Below are 21039 nucleotides of genomic sequence, written 5' to 3' on the forward strand. Positions count from 1 at the left end.
TGCACAATATATGTTGCTCTGAAATTGATGCCCGTGAAATTTTACTCTAAAATTGATGCCTCACGTGTGAACCAATCGGGCTGTTAACCCCCTGAGGTGTAAAATCAGAAAAGCTTTTCTTTAAACGGTGATCGGAATACCTCAGTCACCAACGTGCTTTTGTTGCATTTTGGAACTGTCGTGTGAAAACGACGAAAGTTTAGAAACATACGATTTTTAACTGAAATCAGGATGGAAATCAATTTTTGGTAACCTAATTATCTTACCATAAGTATTGCCATCTCAGTCTCTCAATTTAATAAACTCTTCAAAATGAAATTAAAATGTCTTGGCATGTTTTGAATTTAAGATCTCCACTCTTAAATGTAATCCCATTCATATTTTAAAAAAATTTTATTCAAACTATTGTAAAATATAAAATTGAAAATCTGTTCTTTGAAATTTCAGTAGATCGTGAAAGGGATAAGTTATAGTTATTAAGCACATGGTTATTCTGATATAGCAGTGAGATTAGATCACTTGTTTCATTACACTTACAGGATTTTTCGGCATTAATTTGTGAGATCCCTGTATAGGTTACGGATTTTACTAAAAACAGTGCACGTGGTTATTTGATGCTTAAAATTTGTCGCAATATCTAGAAATATATGAATATCTAGAATACAATGAAGTTAACTTTAGAAGAGGGAACATTTAGGAACTTGAAAAAGTAAATGAGCCTCGCCTGACAGGAGATAATTTAACCTGAATGAACAGGGCAAAAAGAGCTCAGTGGTAAATATGCTCCAAGTGATTACGGAAGTTTCTATCCGCATTCCACATTTCTCCCTAGTCGTTACTCTTATAAACTCGTATGAAAATAAATCACTATGCATTATTGTCATGAAGCTACAAATATATATAACATTATTGGAAAATATTTCTCTTTTAATATAGAGGTTTAGTCTGTGGGTGTGTCTTAATTGGATTAAAGCCAGCTAGTCTGGGTGCTTTGATATGTACTAGTTTTGAGATGTAAGAGAGTTAGAGTGCATTTGCATTTTTTGAATAGAGCATTCAAGACATAGGGTGAAATCTAGCACCTAGTGAGCAGAGACCAGGCAATAAGTTTTATTGCTAATAAAATTGGTACTTTGAAAGGGGTTTTATTGTTAGAAGAGGCTGGTGATACAATGAGAATTTACATTCAATAAGCTGAGCTAGGTATAATTTCAGCAGTTTGTGTGTGCAGGACAAAGACAATGAAAGATCAAAGTAGCTGTAAGCCTCCAACTGACTCCACAGGAACCAAAGTGAAAGGAACCTCATTTTGAATTCATAAGGTGAAAATGCTTTGCTTGATGTCTCCTTAAAAATCTATGGGCTGCTGTTGCCTTAATGGAGATTAGTTTAGGAATTTGTTAAAAGTTATGATAGTAGTAATTTGTAGCCATATATATATATTTAACGTGTGTAAATTAATAAAATATCTCATTTAGCTTAATATAAAACCTCTCGAGAACTGGTAGTCTGATTCTTGAATTTAGAGCTGCACCTCAAACATACCAATTGAAAATATAGGTTATGACAGTTGCTTAAAGTTTCCCTCTGGGATTTTTAAATAACTCAGCTTTACCAAAAGGCTGTCTTATAACAATTATAAATAAATAAAGTACAATCCAACTTTCATATGAGTACTTCTGATTTCAACATGGTCTGATCAGAAAGCAGCTTTACTCTGGCTGTCATGTCTGGCGAAATCCCAAAAGTATTAAGGATGTATTTATAATTTCACTAGCCATACAATGGAGAGAAAATATTCCTATTTCCTCATTTAAAAAAAATATTCATTCACGGTATGTGGGCTTCGCAGGCTGTGCATTTATTGCCCATCCCCAGCTGCCCTTGAGGTGGTGTGGTGAGCTGCCTTCTTGAACCGCTGCAGTCCATGTGGTGTAGGTACACCCACAATGCTGTTAAGGAGGGAGTTCCAGGATTTTGGCCCAGAGATAGTGAAGGAATGGTGATATATTTCCAAGTCAGGATGGCAAGTGGCTTGGAGGGGAACCTCCAGGTGGTGGTGTTCCCATTGATCTGCTGCCCTTGTCCTTCTAGATGCTAGTGGTCATGGGTTTGGAAGGTGTTATCTAAGGAGCCTTGGTGAATTCCTGCAGTGCATCAGTGGTGGAGGGAGTAAATGTGGTGCCAATCAAGCAGCCTGCTTTGTCCTGGATGGTGTCAAGCTTCTTCAGTGTTGTGGGAGCTGCACTCATCCAGGCAAGTGGGGAGTATTCCATCACATTCCTGACTTGTGCCTTGTAGATGGTGGACTGGCTTTGGGAGTCAGGAGGTGAGTTACTCATCACACTATTCCTAGCCTCTGACCTGCTCTTGTAGCCACAGTATTTATATGGCTAGTCCAGTTCAGTTTCTAGTCAATGGTAACCCCCAGGATGTTGATAGTGGTGGATTCAGTGATGGTAATGCCATTGAATATCAAGGGACGATGGTTAGATTCTCTCTTGTTGGAGATGGTCATTGCCTGGCACTTATGTGACATGAATGTTAATTGCCAATTGTCAGTCCAAGCCTGGATATGTCCAGGTCTTGCTGCATTTGGACATGGACTGCTTCAGTATCTGAGGAGTCATGAACGGTGCTGAACATTGTGCAATCATCAGCAAACATCCCCATTTCTGACCTTATGATGGAAAGAAGGTCATTGATGAAGCAGCTGAAGATGGTTGGGCCTATCCTGAGGAGCTCCTGCAGTGATGTCCTGGAGCTGAGATGACTGACCTGCAACAATTACAACCATCTTCTTTTGTGCTCGGAATGAATCCAACCAGTGGAAAGTTTCCACCTGATTCCCTTTGACTCCAGTTTTGCTAGGGCTCCTTGATGCCACATTCTGGCCAAATGCAGCCTAGATGTCAAGGGCAGTCAGTTTCACCACACCTCAAAAGTTCAGCTCTTTTGTCCATGTTTGAACCAAGGCTACAAAGAGATCAAGACCTGAGTTGCCCTGGTGGAACCCAAACTGAGTGTCAGCGAGCAGGTTATTGCTAATCAAGTGCCACTTGATAGCACTGTTGATGACCCCTTCCATTACTTTATTGATGATGAAGAGTAGACTGAAGGGGCGGTAGTTGGCTGGTTTATATCTGTCCTGCTTTTTGTGGACAGGACATATCTGGTCCACATAGCCGGATAAATGCCAGTGTTGTAGCTGTACTGGAACAGCTTGGCTAGGCAACCATCTTGCTGATGGTTGCAAAACAATTTCAATTCAGTCAGCTATTACTTTCTGTGTGGACAGATCGGTCGGGGTTGGCGGGGAGGGTGGGCGGTGGTGTGCTGCATGATGAGAAACAGGGAAAGACCAGGGTCGGATCATTTTAACTGAGATAGTACAACATCGGTACAGCAAATGTATCGATTACGATAGGCATTTACCCAATGAGGTGAGGTTATTCCCCTCTCTTAGTTTCAGTGCGTAAACTAGCACAATATGCTTGTCGATTTGGAAATGATTTTGTTTGGGAGGACAAGGCTGGCTCTGTTCTACAAACATGTTCAGACAGGGAGCTACACTGACAGGCAAATCTCATGACTCTTGTGATCCCTTTCTGCAATATTGAAACTCGTACAAGTATAATGGAACTAAACAAATGGCTAGGATAACACTAACAAGGTACTTCCATCTAAGCAGAAAGGTTTACAGTCTCTGGAGAATGACATGGTGAACACAGCGCCGCAGTATTTAATGATAAAGATCTCATGAGATGCAAAACATCCAGATTACCATTAATGAAGTGACATTTCAGATAAGCACAGATCAAAGTCCAGAACTAGAGGTACCTCTGATGAAAGGGGCTGTAAGACCAACAGTTTTTGCTTTAGTTTGTTCAAATAGCCTCATGAAGCGAGTTAACCACTGCGGGCAGGGTTTCAGCAATTTAGTTTTGGCCAGTGGGTTGCGCAAATCTGCAGATTCCTAGCCGCTGCTCGTGAAGAAACAATGAATGTGATCTTAAAAGCCAAAGTCATATCAAAAACATTTATTCAAAGTGCGTAAGATTGTGAAACACATTCGCAGCAGAAATGCTGATATTCGAAGCTACAGGAAAGTAGAATTGAGAATAATCCAGAAAACAGCAAAGATGCAGTTATTGTGGAACATTATGAGAAAAATAGATAAATGGCAAAATATAAAAGTTAAAGAGAGACTTCCACTAGGTAGAGAGGGAATAAAAGAGAGGAAGAGAGTTGCTTCGAATAAGAAGGACATAGTGTATAATTCTCTTACAATATAATATAGAAAGTTAGAAGAGCAGAGGTACGTAGTAAAGCGAAAGGCATGACTGCAAATACTGGCAACCTATACATGCCTGTATACACCACAGGTTTGTAAGCATCTGAGAAAAATAGTTTACCTTTAATAAAGAACTGAACGGTCCAGAACCCGAATATCGACCCATCTTTTTAATTCACATACGGACTTCCTCTGTAATTCTAGCATTTTCTGTTTTTTTTTTAAAGATTATTCAATGATTCTGCCACAGATAATGGATAAAATCCCTTCCCTTCAAAATGTCCAATATCAATACGTGACAAATTATTCTAGTTAGTGAACGCAAGACTACAACTTGCATATAGATTGACAGGAATTGAATGAACAATAGAACCAGAAAGTATAAAAAAGAAAGGAATCTGCCCGGTACCATTACACCTGCAGCAAGTAAAGAGCAAGCAGAGGCGAGGACCAAGAGTTAGAAATGACTCATTTGACTATTTGTTAATATCACGAACCATCGAGTGCCAGCATGGATGGGAAGTCTTTGCAGTTGGAGACTCCAGTGGAATCAGTCACACACGTTTTCCAAAGGTTAGCCCAGAAAGTGGCAGTGGTGATAACTGTACCGTCGATGGAAGAGACCTTCCAATAGTCTGTGGGCAATGTTGAAGATACCAAAATAAAACCAGATACGGATAACATGAAGGCAACGATTTCAATTGTCATATTCGCCATCTTTAGGAATTTCGAAAAGTAAAGATATAGACGACTAGTTATGATTTTAAACAACTTAATTCTAATTCAGCAGATTCTTGTTTTGGAGGAGTTAAAAGCAATCAGCCTAAACTGACCGATCTGTTGGCTTTTGTTCTTCTCGGGAGGATGTGCATCCTATCCTCAGTTTCTCTGGGGTGAAGTGAAACTGAACTTCACTGAAACTTGTGAGTTACCTTACGTCACAGGATAGTCACTGTTCAACACCTTTAAATATCGTAAGTACCACAGGCTGCCAGTGCTCTCCCGATACAAGTTTAAAATGTACAAAACTGTTAGAGATATATCCAGGAAAACAATATCACCGGGGTCCACAATCTCATATATTTTATCAATATTGAATGGAAGATGAATTTATAGTCATACTTTAGTCGTGAGCAAATTAACACGTTAATGCATATATTGAAGGCAACACTTTCTGTAAATACTGATTGGGTAAGTTCAAAATAGGCCTACCATCAAATTGAAACCACTCCGCCAAAAGAACCTACTTCTGAAAAGGTATTAGGTAACGGATTATAAAGAAATAGCAGTCCAGGTATCCCGGCAACATGACCATGTCCATAAAGCTCAATAACTGAACTCTAAGAATCGATTATTCACTGTCATCCTCCCATAGACATTTAGGATATTGAAAATATCTAGTAGATTCCTGGTGAAGCTCCTCAAACTTCGACAATCTGGTATTTCACACAAAGGGATGTGATCCAGGACATGTAGGGACTAAATTCTATTTTATTTACTGATATTCTTGAATGTTTACCAGTACAGGGAAGACTGATCATTGTATTGTAATGTTTAGGATGACTATGGAAAAGGACAATGAACAATCCAGGGTAAGAATAATTAACTGGGGAAAATCCAACTTGAGTGGCGTAAGAATGGATCTGGGCCGAATAAATTGGAGCCAAAGGTTGACAGGAAAAACGGTAGCAGAACAATGGGCTACCAATGGCACAGTCAAAGTATATTCCCTCAAAAGGAGAAGGTAGGGCAAACAAATCCAGATCTCCCTGGATGACAAAAGAGATAGAAATTAAGAGCAGGAATTTTCGCTCAGCGGGCGGGTGCCCGACCCGCTTGAGCGTGAAATGATGCGCGTTGATGTCAGCCTAGCGTGTCGACGTCAATGCACAGTCGCACGATAGTTCAGTCAGCAGAGTTGGCAGCGTGCCTGCTGACAATCAAAAGGCCTGTTAACGCTATTAAATAAATAATCAATTCAATTAATTTTTTTGCTGTCCGTCCAACCTAACGGTTGGAAGGCAGGTGGAAAGGCGAAGTGGACTTTGCATTTTTTTGGAAACCTCATCCACGGGTGGGATGAAGTTTCAAAAAGCAAATAATAATAAAATAAAAGTTTTAAAATGTAATTAATAACATGTCCCTGCTCATGTGACAGAGTCACATGAGGGGACATGTCTCATTCCATTTTTATTTTTTAAATTAAGTTTTAAAATATCTCTGGAGCATGGAGCTGCCTCAGGGAGATTATACAGCACTCACTCGCGCGCATGTGCGAAGTTTGTGCTCAGCCCACTCGCACCTCACCTCCCGTACAGGCAGCGTGAGCACTGCCGCTCGCGTTTAACACTGGATTGGCCTTAATTGGCCCACCAGCGTGAAATTGCAGTGCGGTGCCGATCACGGGCAGCGGTCTGCTTCCTGACCACCCCCACCCACTGAGCACTCCTGCCAAGGGCAAAATCCTGCCCTAAGATAAGGAAGAAAAAGTGTGCTTATGACAGATGTCAGGTAGAACTACCATTGAGAGCCAGACTGAATACAGAAAGTTTAGAGGGGAAGTGAAAAAGCAAATAAGAGAAGCAAAGAGGGAGTATGGAAAGAGTCTGGCAGCTAACATAAAAGGGAATCATATGAACATACAAAACAGCAGAAGTAGGCCATTTGGCCCCATGAGCCTGCTTCGCCATTCAATAAGATCATGACTGATCTGTTTGTATTTCTGATTTCACAATCCCACCTCCACCTTAAAGACATTCAATGGCCCGGCCTCCACTGCCTTCTGAGGCAGAGAGTTCCAAAGTCGCACAATCCTCTGAGAGAAAAAAATTCTTCTCATCTCTGTCCTAAAAGGGCACCCCCTAATTTTAAAACAGTGGCCCTTGGTTCTGGACTCACTCAGAAGAGGAAACATCATTTCCACATCCACCTTGTCACGACCATTTAGGATCTTATATACTTCAATCAAATCATCCCTCAATCTTTTAAATTCCAGTGGAAACAAGCCCAGCCTGTCCAACCTACCCACATAAGACAATCCACTCATTCCATGTATCAATCTAGTACCACCTCTGAATCACCTCTAATGCATTTACTCGGCTTTTTTTATTCTTCCTGTCAATGTTCAAATTTCCCACATACTCCATCTGTCAGATTTTTTGCCCACTCACTCACCTATTTATATCCTTCTGCAACCGCCTTATTGCCCTCTTTACAACATATTTTCCTACCTATCTTTGTATCATCTGCAAATTTAGCTACCATGCCTTCACTCCCCTCATCTAAGTCATTGATATACTATGTAAAAAGTTGAGGTCCCAGCACAAATCCCTGCAGGACTCCACTCATTATGTCCTGCCAATCAGAAAATGACCCATTTATGCATACTCTTGTTTTTTGCCAGTCAGCCAACCTTCTATCCATGCTAATATGTTACCCCCTATACCATGAGCTTTTATTTTCGCAATAACCTTTGCTGCGGCACCTTATCAAATGCTTTCTGGAAATCCAAGAGCAGCACTTCTACAGGCTCCACTTTATCCATGGCGCAAGTTACTCCTTCAAAGATCTCCAATAAATTGGTTAAACATGATCTCCCTTTCACAAAACCATGCTGACTCTTCCCAATTACCTTGAGTTTTCCTAAGTGTCCAGCTAAACCTCCTTAATGATTGATTCTAGCACCTTCCCTATGACAGAAGTCAGGTTAACTGCCCTATAGTTTCCTGTTTTCTGCCACCATCCCTGCCTGAATAGAGGGGTTATATTTGCTACATTCCAGTCTGATGGAACCTTTCCAGAATCTAGCGAATTTTGGAAAATTAACATCAATACACCTGCTACCTCATTAGTCACTTCTTTTAAGACCCTAGGATGAAGTCCATCAGAACCCGAAGACTTGTCAGCCCTCAGATCCATCAGTTTGCTCAGTAAGGCTTGCCTAGTGATTTTACTTTCACCAAGTTCCCCTCTCCCTTCCACCACTTGATTTACAGCTATTGCTGGAATACTTTTTGTATCCTCTGTAGTGAAGACAGAAGCAAAATATTTGTTCATTGCATCCACCATTTTTTATTATATACTAGTCACTCCCCATTCTGACTCTGTGGAGGACCAACACTCACTTTACTTACTCTTTTCCTCTGTAAATACCTGAAGAAGCTCTTGCTATCCGTTTTTACATTTCTAGCTAATTATATTTCTCACACTTTAATTTCTTTCTCTTGATTAATGTTTTAGTCATTCTTTGCTGTTCTTTATATTCTGACCAGTTATCTGCCCTACCACTCATCTTTGCAGTCATATGCTTTTTCCTTAAGTTTGATGCTTCCCTTAACTTCTTCAGATGGTGGGTCCTCCCTTTAGAATATTTCTTTATAGTAGGAATATACTTATTCTGAATATTCTGAAATATCCCCTTAAATGTCTCCCACTACTCCTCTATTGATCTATCCTATAGCCTAGTATCCCAGTTCACTTCAGCTAGTTCAGCTCTCATGCCCACATAATTGCCATTATTTAAGTTTAAAATACTAGTCTTAGACCCACTCTTCTCTCTTTCAAACTGGATGTAAAATTCAATCATATTGTGGTCGCTGCTACTTAGGGGTGCCTTTACTCTGAGGTCATTAATTAATCCTGTCACATTACACAATATCAATCCTAATAAAACCTGCTGTCTGGTTGGTTCCAGAACATGCTGCTCTAAGAAACTATCTCAAAAATATTCCCTGAACTCCTCATCCAGGCTACTACTGGCGATCTGATTTTTCCACTTTATATGTAGATTAAAATCACCCATGATTATTGCCATCCATTCACCACAAGCACCCAATATTTCTTCTTGTCCTAGATTGTGGTTACTGTTAGGTTACCTGTAGACCACTCCCACTAGTGACTTCTTTCCCCTACTATTCCTCATCTCCACCCAAACCAATTCTACATCCTGATCTCCTGAACCAAGGTCACCTCGAACTATTGCACCAATGTCATTTTTTATTAACAGTGCTACCCTTCCACCTTTATCTAGCTTCCTATTCTTCTTGAATATCATATTCCCCTCAATATTCAGGACCCAATCCTTGTCATTCTGCAGCCATGGCTCCATAAAATGGCTATCAGATCACATTTATTTACTTCAATGTGTGCTATCAATTCATTTACTTTGTTATGAATGCTATGTGCATTCAGTCTCAAAGTCTTCTGTAGGCATATAAATAGTAAAAGGGTGATAAAAAGAAGAGTGGGGCCGATTAGGGACAAAAGGGGGATTTATACATGGAGGCAGGGGCATGGCTGAGGTATTAAGTTAACACTTTGCATCTGTCTTTACCAAAGAAGAAGATGCTACCCAAGTCATGGTGAAAGAGAAGGAAATTCAGTCATGAGAAGGGCTTTAAATTGATAAGGAGAAGGTATTGGATAGGTTGTTTGTATTTAAAGCTGACAAGGCACTGGAACAGGATGAGATGCATCCAAGGACACGGCGGGAAGTGAGAGTCGGAATTGCAGAGGCACTGGCCATAATTTTTCAATCTTCTTTAGACTTGGGGGTGACTCCAGAGGACTGGAGAATTGCAAACATTCTGCCCTTGTTCAAAAAAAAAGTGTAAGGATAAGCCCAGCAACTACAGGCCACTTCATGGTGGGGAATCTTCTAGAAACAATAATTCAGGCCAAATTTAACATTCACATAGACAAATGCAGGTTAATTAAGGAAAGCCAGTGTGGATTTCTTAACGAAAAATTGTGATTAACTAACTTGCTGGAGTTTTTTGAACAGATAACAGGCAGGGTTGATGAGGGAAATGTTGTTGATATGGTGGACGTGGACTTCCAAAAGGCTTTTGATACAGTGCCGCACAACAGATTTGTGAGTAAAGCTATAGCTCATGGAATAAAAGGGACAGTTGCAACATAGATGCAAAATTGGCTGAGTGACAGGAAACAGAGAGTAATGGTTAATGGGTGTTTTTCATGCTGGAGGAAGGTTTGTAGTGGAGTACAGGGAACAATTTTAAAATTTGCAGACAATATAAAACTTTTAAGCATTGTAAACTGCGAGGAGGACAATGCAGAACTTCAAAAGAAATTAGACAAGTTGGTGGAATGGGCAGATAGGTTCAATACAGAGAAATGTGAGGTGATACATTTTGGTAGGAAGAACGTGGAGAGACAATATAAAATAAAGGGTACTACTTAAAGGGGTTACAGGAGCAGAGGGTGTATATGTACATAAGTCATTAAAGGTGATAGGACAGGTTGAGAGAGCAGTTAATAAAGCATACAGTATCCTAGGCTTTATTAATAGGAGCATAGGGTTCAAAAGCAAGGAGGTTGAACTTGTATAAGATATCAGTTAGACCTCAGCTGGAAAATTGCGTACAGTTCTGGGTGCTGCATTTTAGGAACGATGTGAAGGCATTGGAGAGGGTGCAGAAGAGGTTTATGAGAATGATTCCAGGGATGAGAAACTTAAGTTGTGAAGATAGATTGGGAGAAGTTGGGACTCTTTTCCTTGGAGAAAAGAAGGCTTAGAGGAGATTTGATAGTAGTACTCAAAATCTTGAGGGGCCTGGACAGAGTAGACAGGGGGAAACTGTTCCCACTCATGAAAGGATTGGGAACAAGAGGGCACAGATTTAAAATAATTGGCAAAAGAAGTAAAAGCGATATGAGAAAAAACTTTTTCACACAGCAAGTGGTTAGGGTCTGGAATACACTGCGTGAGAGTATAGTGGAGGCAGGTTCAATCAAAGCATTAAAATAAAATTAGATGATTAATTGAAAATAAAATTTGCAGGGTTATGGGGAGAAAGCAGAAGAATGGCACCAAGTGAAATGCTTATTCGGAGAGCTGGTGCAGACACGATGGGCCAAATGACCTCCTTCTATACTATAGCAATTCTGTGACTTTGTAGGAATAAATAATAAAAATGTTTTCATTATTCTATGAAAACTAATTCAGTGAACTTTATCTTATGTATATATCTCTTTATGATTTAATTTTTTATCATTTTCATTTTTAAAGAAGACAGAACAAGGTAGTGTGCAAGATGGACCAATTGTAGGAAGATACCCAGTATTTACCATTGGGGTTTAGCAGTACTTCAGGGAAGTCATATACTTCCATTGCTGTGGAAAATCCTGCTGAAGTTTGGCAGAATTGAGGTGGACGTCCTGGAACATGACAATACTACAATGGAGTTGTTGGAGTGAGACAGCAAGGTGGATCCTTTGATCTGTCAGTATTGTGGAGGGTAAATGGCCTAACTGTGGGAAGTGGAACTGTGATTTGGAACAACTAGAGCATAGGGTAGAATTTTGCCCTTGATCGGTGCGCGGGCCCCGCCGACTTGGCGGCGGGCGGACAGCTGACCCCTGACACGAAACGGGGCCTGCTGCCATTTTGAGTGGGCGGGCCAATTAAGGCCTGCCTAGTGGCCTGCCCAACATGCCGCTATGCGCTTCCTGGGCGGGGGGGGGAGGGAGGGGGGGGGTGCAGGGAACCCCCAGCTGTCAAATTGCACTCTTTCGCGCATGCGCGCAAAAGAGCACACAGCTCCCTGAGACAAAGTGCTGTCTCAGGGAGATTACTGACAGTGTACAAAAGTTAAAAAAATAGAGAAATAAAAATATTATTAACAACACGAGAAGGGACATGTTAATAAAAAGGACATAAACTTTATTAAACTTTTAAAAAAGGAACATGAAACCTCATCCCGCCAGTGGATGAGGTTTCATGTATTATCAGAAGCCCACTGGGGCTCCTGGCCTGCCCACCAGCCTGAAGGTTGGACGGGCAGGACCTTTAATTACTTTAATTAGCCTGTTAATGGCCTCAATTGGCCATTGACAGGTCGGCGGGTGGACAGCTGGTTTCGCTGTCTGCCCGTCTTCCTAAAAATTTAAAGGGACTGGGATGATATCAGGGGTTCCTCCTGACGTCATCCCGTGTCATTTTCCTGTCGGCGAGCGTGCCCCATCCCCGAATCGCCAGCGGGAAAATTCTGGGCTTAAGGTTTGGCCTTCTTCTGTCAGCAGTGAGGCAGCGTTCGGTGGGACATGGACTTGATAGTACAGGGTAGAGGGACCCCATGGCTGACCATACTGGTTTGTGACTTTCTAACGGATCATGTAAATACTATATTTGATATTTTTGGATCTGTTCTACCTTAATCTCACCCACCTTGACCTCTCCATTGCCTTTGCTTTGTCAGGCATTCAGTACTGGATATGTAGAAATGTTGTCAAAAGCCAGTACCTTCAGTTTCCTCAGTAAACTTGGGCCAGGATTTTCCGGCTCCGCCATGGCGGAACCCGCTGCATGGGATATAGTGGGTCAGCCAAAAGTCCATTGACTTTCAGTGGGAGCGGAAGATCCTGGCGGTGGGCGGGGCCAGAAAATCCCAGCCTTGGTTTCTTTAGTCATCAACTCTCTCTCCCTCTTTGGTCACTGTCTGTGGCTGAACCAGACCGTTTGCAACCTTGGCATCCTATTTGACCCTGAGATGAGTTTTCAACTCCACATTGCTCCATTGCCAAGTCTGCCTATTTCCACCTCATCTGCCTCTGATCCTGCCTCAGCTGATCCGCTACTGAAACCCTCATTTATGTCTTTGTTACCAATTTTCTCCTGGCCAGCTTCCCACCTTTCACCCGCCATAAACTTTTACTATGTTAAAGGTGCTATAAATGTAAATTTAATGTTTCCAGCATTTCGAGTTTCTGTTTCAGATTTCCAGCATTTGCAGTATTTTGCTTTTTACTTTTAATAATTAATCTGTTTTTGCTGCTGCAGGCAGCTATTTAGAATACTTAACTTCATTTCTTTTTCATAAATTTTGGGATACTATTAGTATTAGTATTGGGATACCTTTTGACTGCCAAATTGATATAATTGGAAGGAAATGTGTATATAATACATGGTGTGGGAGTCTGCAGAACTCTGCTTGAGAACTTATTGTATGCTTGATTACAGGAAGTACCTTGGATACTGCCAGTAGAAAGGCAAATGGAAGCAGGGGTGATGAAAGAGTAAATTGCAATTTTGCAGAAGGAAATTAGCCCTTCCAGAAAGGAAGGATTTGTTTGATGATGGAACCATGTAAGTGGCTGAAGATGATCTGGTGAACACTGAGCCTGATGAAATGGAAGGTGAAGACTGGGATACTTTCTCAGAGTTATGGGAGGAGGGGGAGGGATAGAAGCACAAGGAACTTTAATAAGGTTAGTGAGCTGCTGGCACAAATAGTTATGTGGAAGTATCAGTAGGCTGCTGAGGGAGGTAAGGTTCTAAATTTCAGTGCTGCTGACTACAATCTCCCAATCCTTCTAATGGGGTGATGCTAAAGGAATTTCAAATGTCACACCCTTGTTCAAAAAATGGGGGAAGGATAAATCTGGCAATTACAGGCCAGTCAGTTTAACACCAGTAGTGGGGAAGCTTTTAGGAACAATGATTTGGGAGAAAATTTAATAGCCACTTGGGCAAGCATGGACTAATACAGGAGAGTCAGCATGGATTTGTTAATGGCAAATAGTGTTTGGTCAATTTGATTGAGTGTTTTGACGAGATGACTGAAGGGTGCATGAGGGCAGTAGAGACAGTTGATATTTAGTATATGGACTTTCAAAAGAAGTTAAATAAAATACCACATAATAAGCTTGTTAGCAAAATTGAAGACTATGGGTTAAAAGGAGCAGTAGCAAGATGGATACAAAAATGGCTAAGGGGGAAAAACAAAGAATTGTGGTTATTGGATGTTTTTCAGACTGAAGTGAAGTATACACTGGCGTTCCCTAATGTTCAGTAGTGGGACTATTTTGATATAATTAATGACTTGGGCTTGGGCGTACAGGCATAATGTCAACATTTGCGGAAGTGATTAAATTTGGAATTGTAACAAACAATGAGGAAGATAGTAAACAGACTTCAGGGGGACTTGGCTGACTGGTGGAATGGGTCAACACATTGTAGGTATAATTCAACATGGAAAAATGTGAGGTGATACATGTCTTAGAATGAATATATGTGAGATGGTACATTTTAAAGGAGGTGCAAGAAGACAGAGACCTAGGAGTGTTTGTGGAAGTTGGCAGGACAGGTTAACAAAGCAGTTCACAAAGCATTTAGGATTCTGGACTTTATAAATGGAGGCATCAAATACAAAAACCAGGAAGTTATGCTCAATCTATATTAAACACATATTCAGATTCCAGCGTGTACATTATAATTGCACCATGCCCAAGGAAGGACTTGAAAGCTATGGAGGGGGTACAGAAGAGATTTACTCAGATATTTCTAGGGATGAGGGATTACAGTTATGTGGATAGACTGGAGAAATTGGGTTGTTTACCTTTGAGGAGAGAGGATTAAGAGGAGATTTGATAGCGATGTTTAAAATCACGAAGGTTTTAAATAGTTTAATAAAGCAAAGCTGTTTCCAATTTCCAATGGTTAAAGGCTTGAGAACCAGCGAACATAGATTTAAGGTTATTGGCATAAGAATCAGGGGTGACATGAGGAATTTTTTTATGCCACAGGTTGTTAGGACATAGAACATATTGCCTGAAAGTATAGTGGATATAGATTCAATAGTAGCCTTCAAAGGAGAATTAGATAAATATTGAAGGCAAAAAGAGCAAAGGGATATGGGGAAAGAGCAGGGCAGTGAGACCAATTTGATTCCTCTTCAAAAGAGTGGCGCAGGCTTGATGGACTGAATGGCCTCCTTCTGTGCTGTAATTTTGTATGAATCTATGACTCACTCACGGGCCTTATTGGCCAATGCAGAGGGAAATTCTTGACTGAGGGAAAAGGAAGAAATTTGTGAGTTTCTGTTGCATGAGAGTGGAGTCAGCATAATATTTTCAATATTTGCAGAGAAATTCGGAGAGTGGGATGGAGTCTTTACAGGAGTTGATGTAGGATGTAGCTTCTACCAGGTAATGGGGAAAGCCAGTGGGCTTATAATCACTGAAAAGTTTGTTGCTGGAGATGGAGGGAGAGAAAAATCCAGTAAGGAAAGTGATGAGTCAGAGGCAAACAATATGTGCGATAGGTGGAACTGTAATTGTCAAGATCAGAGTGATAGCAAGAAGCAGCACTCGCTTAGTCATTAACTTTATAAAGACCTTTCAGGAAGATGTTCTAATCAGGATCAAACAAAAAGTGTTTAACATATTCAACAAAAAGCTAGGACCCAAGTGGGTTTGCATAGTGAAATCTTAATTTGGAGGAAGTAAGTGGAGTTAAATAAGAAAATGTCAGCCTGTTGGAGGAGCTTGGTGATGGTCGGACTGATTGGATTATTGTTCAAAGAAAAGAACAAAGAACAAAGAAAAGTACAGCACAGGAACAGGCCCTTCGGCCCTCCAAGCCTGCACTGATCATATTGCCTGTCAAACTAAAACATTTTGCACTTCCGAAGTCCATATCCCTCTATTCCCATCCTATTCATGTATTTGTCAAGCTGCCTCTTAAACACCACTAACGTACCTGCTTCCACCACCTCCTCTGGCAGCGAATTCCAGACACTCACTACCCTCTGTGTAAAAGACTTGCCCCGCACATCTCCTCTATAGTTTTCTCCTCTCACCTTAAATCTATGTCCCCTAGTAATTGACTCTTCCACCCTGGGAAAAAGCTTCTGATTATCTACTCTGTCCATGCCACTCATAATTTTGTAAACTTCTATCAAGTTGCCCCTCAATCTCCGTCGCTCTAGTGAGAACAATTTGAGTTTCTCCAACCTCTCCTCATAGCTAATAACCTCCAGACCAGGCAGCATCCTGGTAAACCTCCTCTGCACCCTCTCCAATGCCTCCATATCCTTCTGGTAATGTGGTGACCAGAATTGCATGCAATATTCCAAGTGTGGCCTAACCAAGGTTCTATACAGCTGCAGCATGACTTCCTAGTTTTTACACTCAATACCCTTGCTGATGAAGGCAAGCCTTCCTGACTACCTTATCCACCTGCGTTGCCACTTTCAGTGGCCTGTGGACCTGTACACACAGATCCCTCAGCCTGTCGATGCACTTAAGGGTTCTGCCATTTACTGTATAATTCCTGCCTGTATTAGACCTTCCAAAATGCATTACCTCGCATTTGTCTGGATTAAACTCCATCTGCCATTTCTCCGCCCAAGTCTCCAACTGATCTATATCCCGTTGTACCCTTTGACAATCCTCTTCACTATCTGCAACTCCTCCAACCTTAGTGTCATCTGCAAACTTGCTAATTAGCACAGTTACATTTTCCTCCAAATCGTTTACGTATACTATAAACAGCAAAGGTCCCAGCACTGATCCCTGCGGAACACCACTGGTTACAGTCTCTATTCAGAAAAGCACCCTTCCACTGCTACCCTCTGTCTTCTATGACCAAGCCAATTCTGTATCCATCTTGACAGCTCACCTCTGATCCCGTGCGACTTTACCTTCTGTACCAGTCTGCCATGAGGGACCTTGTCAAAGGCCTTACTGAAATCCATGTAGATTATATCCACTGCCCTTCCATCGTCGATCATCTTTGTCACTTCCTTGAAAAACTCGATCAAGTTAGTGAGACACGATCTCCCCTTCACAAAACTATGCTGCCTCTCACTAATATGCCCATTTGTTTCCAAATGGTAGTAAATCCTGTCACGAAGAATCTTCTCCAATAATTTCCCTACCACTGACGTAAGGCTCACCGGCCTGTAATTTCCTGGATTATCCCTGCTATCCTTCTTAAACAATGGAACAACATTGGCCATTCTCCAGTCCTCTGGGACCTCACCCATAGCCAGTGAGGATACAAAGATTTCTGTCAAGGCCCCAGCAATCTCCTCCCTTGCCTCCCTCACAGTAAAAAGTTTGTATCTGGCATACTCCGGGAATGGGTGGTGCTGATTAATCAAAAATTCCAGTTAATGGGCAGTTACATTTACCAATTGAATACAGTGCAATATTGGAAAGTCCCACCGTTCACAGGCTTTACATTCTTGTAAAGCCTCACAAATGGCATATTTGCAAATGGTGAACATATTTTATAATGGGAGTCAATTAGATAGTTTCCAATCATCCAAAAGTTTGATATGTATAGCGAATAAAAGACAATCTAAACAACTGCTGTTTAAAAAATAAATATATATTAGTCATATTTGCACTTCTTATAAGGCTCTCCAGCAGAATGTGATGGGCTTGGAGATGAAGTTGGTGAAGGTTTACTTGAAGGTGGAGGTGGAGGGAATGGCTGATTTGGCTGATGTAGATGTGGCAGTACTGACTGAAAATCCTCTGGAAAGTGAAGGAGAGGCCCCTTCTTCATCATCACCAGTACTACCCTCTTTTCTACTTTATACGTGCTGGTACAATTCAAGCGTCTTATTTCTAATAATTGGGCCATTAACTGAGATCTTTTATTGATGTCGGTAGTCTACCCACGTGTTAAGTAACTTCTCCATATCTTCCAAGTGTGGATCTCTCCCACTTACAGAAGTTAACCTGGTAGTGTGACTACCAGAAACACTAACACTGGCCCTTATTTTATCTTCAGTCTGCCTAACGTACCTAATTGTAGATTCATTAACATTGTATTCCCTGGCCAACATCGTAGCGCTTGCGCAATTTTTCAGCCTATCGAATATTGTCACTTTTTTGGCAAGTGTCATCACTTTTCTAGGCTGTTTACTGCTTAGTTCAAACTGTCCAGTAAGCAACATGGCAGACAATGCTCGCCCAGGCACACCTTCTAGTCGAAGAAACATTTCATGGACACCCTCCATATCATTTTTTTCTTCAGGTTTTATTTTTGAAAACCATGGATAAGTGAACATTGGACCCATAATCAGCAAAATGGTGTACGTATTTTATGCGGATAAGCAAATTCTCAAATAGCGATGACACGAGTAGCGGGACTTTACTTGCAATGGGCTGGAGGTAGGGGCACCCTCCGGACCTTTCAGCAAAAACCATTCGTATAAAACACTGTCTAGCTGTTCTAATTTAGGCGCATGCAGAGTACCATCTTTCAACGGCTTCATTTGATTCTGAACTAGCGAAAAAGTTAAGCAATTGTTCTTTTTGAGCCTTGATATCGTATATCATGGATATCAAAACCTTCCGATTTTCGCCCTTTTCAATACGTCTACAGATGTCAATTTTCTGTTTTAATGTCACAACAACTCTTTTGTGCTTCTCACCTCAATTTTTCTCTGCTCCACTGGATGCCATAAAGGCATGATTTATAAGGGTTATGAGGACAGAGCTGGCTAAAGTGAACTGGGAAATTAGGTTAAGGAGTAGGTCAGTGGGAGATACAGTGGGAGACAGGAGATATTTGATATTTCATAACACTCAGCAAAGATACATTCCAGTGAAAAAGAAAGACTCAAGGCAAAGGATGCATCATTCATGGCTAACTAAAGATGTTAAAGATAATATTAAATTGAAAAAGAAAACATACAATTCTGCAAAGATTAGTGGCAGGTCAAAAGAATGGACAGAATTTAAAAATAGCAAAGAATGACTAAAAAAATGAGGGAGAAATTAGAAAATGAGAGAAAGCTAGCTGGACCAAACCAGATAGTAAGAATTTCTACAAATAGTTGAGAATGAAAAGGGAAACTAGAGTGAGCATTCCTCTAGCGAGTGCCTGGGGAATTAATAAAGGGGAGTAAGGAAATGGCGGAAGCTTTGAACAGATATTTTGTGTCTGACTTCACTGTAGAAGACATTAATAACATCTGAGAAATACTTGTAAATGAAGAGGTGAAAGGGAGGGAGGAACTTAAAACAACTACAATCACCAGGGAAAAAGTATGGAGAAAACTATTAGAACTAAAGTCTGACCAGTCTCCGGGTCTTGTTGGACTTCATCCTAAGGTCTTAAAAGAATTGGCTGCTGAGTTATTAATACATTGGTTGTGATTTTCCAAAATTTCCTGGAAAAGTCCAATCAGATTGGAAAATAGTGAATGTAACTCCTATATTCAAGAAAGGAGGTAGACAGAAAGTGAGAAACCCCAGGCCAGATAGCCTAATGTCTGTCATAGGGAAAATGCTAGTTTCTATTATTAGGGAGGTTATAGCAAGGCACTTAGAAAATGAAATCATGCAGAGTCAACATAGTTTTGTGAAAGGGAAATCATATTTGACTATTTATTAGAGTTATTTGAGGAAGTAGCAACCAACGTGGATAAAGGGGAATAACTCCTAGGCCTTTACTCCCAGGTCCGGTACACAGATTCTGGAGAATTTCCAACTCTGCAAACCTGACCTTTAAAAATGGCTGCCCAGATGTCAGATTTTTGGGGAGGCGGGCTGGACGGAAGTTGTGCCTTCTGGCACTGTGTCCAAAAATAAAGAGTAAAGCATAAAACGGCCCTCACCAAACCACCTCCCCCCCCACTCCCCCCCCCACCCCCCACACACTCTGCATGCCAACCTATGCCACCTCATGCCCTCTACCCACCCCCTTATGGCCCCTCATACCCTCCATTCAAACTTATACTTCTGTACCCACCCTGCATGCCCAATCACCCTTTGCCTTTACTCTTACCATGCCGGCTCACCTAGTATCCACTATGTGCAGACCTCAGGGCCCATGCAGAGATGAGATAAAATGAAGTTCTATGGGCAGAATCTTCTGCCACTGCCTGGGACCGGGAAGAAAGCTGGGTGGGGGAACCTAATTGTGCGGGTGGCCAAAATCAGATTCCCAGCGGCGGGATAAACTTTTGCAATTAAGTTCTCGGAACTTTGAAGGTAGGTCGAGCTTCCTGATGGCAGGATGGGAGGGTGTCCGGGGAAGGAAGGGAGGGTGTCCGGGGAAGGAAGCCGGGCTGTCCGGGGCAAGGTGGGAGGGTAAGCTTGTCATGAATATGTTTGTCGTTTTGTTGAGTGGGGAGGGACTTTCTGGGCAGTGACTGTGGGAGAGAGATGGGTCTAAAGGACAGGGCCGCTGATGTCCAGGGTTGGGTTTTGAGGGTTTCAATGAGGATACTGGGAAGAGGGGGAAACAGTGAGAGAGGGGAATTGAATCTGATAGGGTGGTAGTTGCAGGGTCATGGGCGGGTTCTGGATGGTGTCATGGGCATCCATGGAAAGTCAAGGTACAGGTGGCCTTGAGAACAGGAAGGGTCATGGTCTGGAAAGGCATGGGAGTGTCAGCAGTTATGGGATTGGAGTGAGAGCAGTCATTTCAACAAAGATAATAATAGGGTCAAGGGTAACGGTGGAAGGTTCAAGGGTAACAGGGAGAGAGGAATGAGAATGTGGTGTTGGTGAAGAATGATGGTGGGTGACAGGGAAGAGTGGAAGGTGCTGGAGCATCTCTGAAAAGTAATGCACACCATTTTTCCATTTGATAGGTCTAAACGCAGTCCTTCACTAATGGCCAATGCTCGAAGTGGGAGGAGGGTCTTTGGTGGGTAGAGTTACTGGTGTGCTTATTAGGCTGACACAAGGGGCACCTCAATAATCAACTGAATAGGGAACAATGCTCAAGTGTGTTCCCTTCTCTGTGCTCAATCCCCCATGACAGCAGCTCCCTGGATGATTCATGGGACTCAATCAAGTGAGATTCCAGCAAAGTCAGGAGCTGCAATAAACCATCAGTTGAAGAGCACCTCCTTTGACTGAGGCTGGGGTGGAGGGAGGGAGGGACGTGGCAGCTCCACGTTGCCCAGGTGGGAGATGGCAACAATCCACCTGTTTAGAACCTTGAGAGTCCCAGACAAATGGTCATGGATGATAAA

At 41.7% G+C, this 21039-nt stretch overlaps 1 protein-coding gene across 1 annotated transcript in view; it reads right to left on the reverse strand.

The window, feature by feature from the left end:
- Nucleotides 1–5011, reverse strand: part of LOC144682433 (claudin-10-like) — a 114386-nt gene extending 109375 nt beyond the window's left edge. The window contains exon 1 of the mRNA XM_078544839.1: nt 4792–5011. Coding sequence (XP_078400965.1) covers nt 4792–5011 — 220 coding nt within the window. The remainder of the gene's footprint in view (nt 1–4791) is intronic.
- Between the last annotated feature and the right edge of the window lie 16028 nt (nt 5012–21039).

Source organism: Cetorhinus maximus, chromosome 7, assembly GCF_964194155.1.
Source record: "Cetorhinus maximus chromosome 7, sCetMax3.hap1.1, whole genome shotgun sequence".
Classification (NCBI taxonomy): domain Eukaryota; kingdom Metazoa; phylum Chordata; class Chondrichthyes; order Lamniformes; family Cetorhinidae; genus Cetorhinus; species Cetorhinus maximus.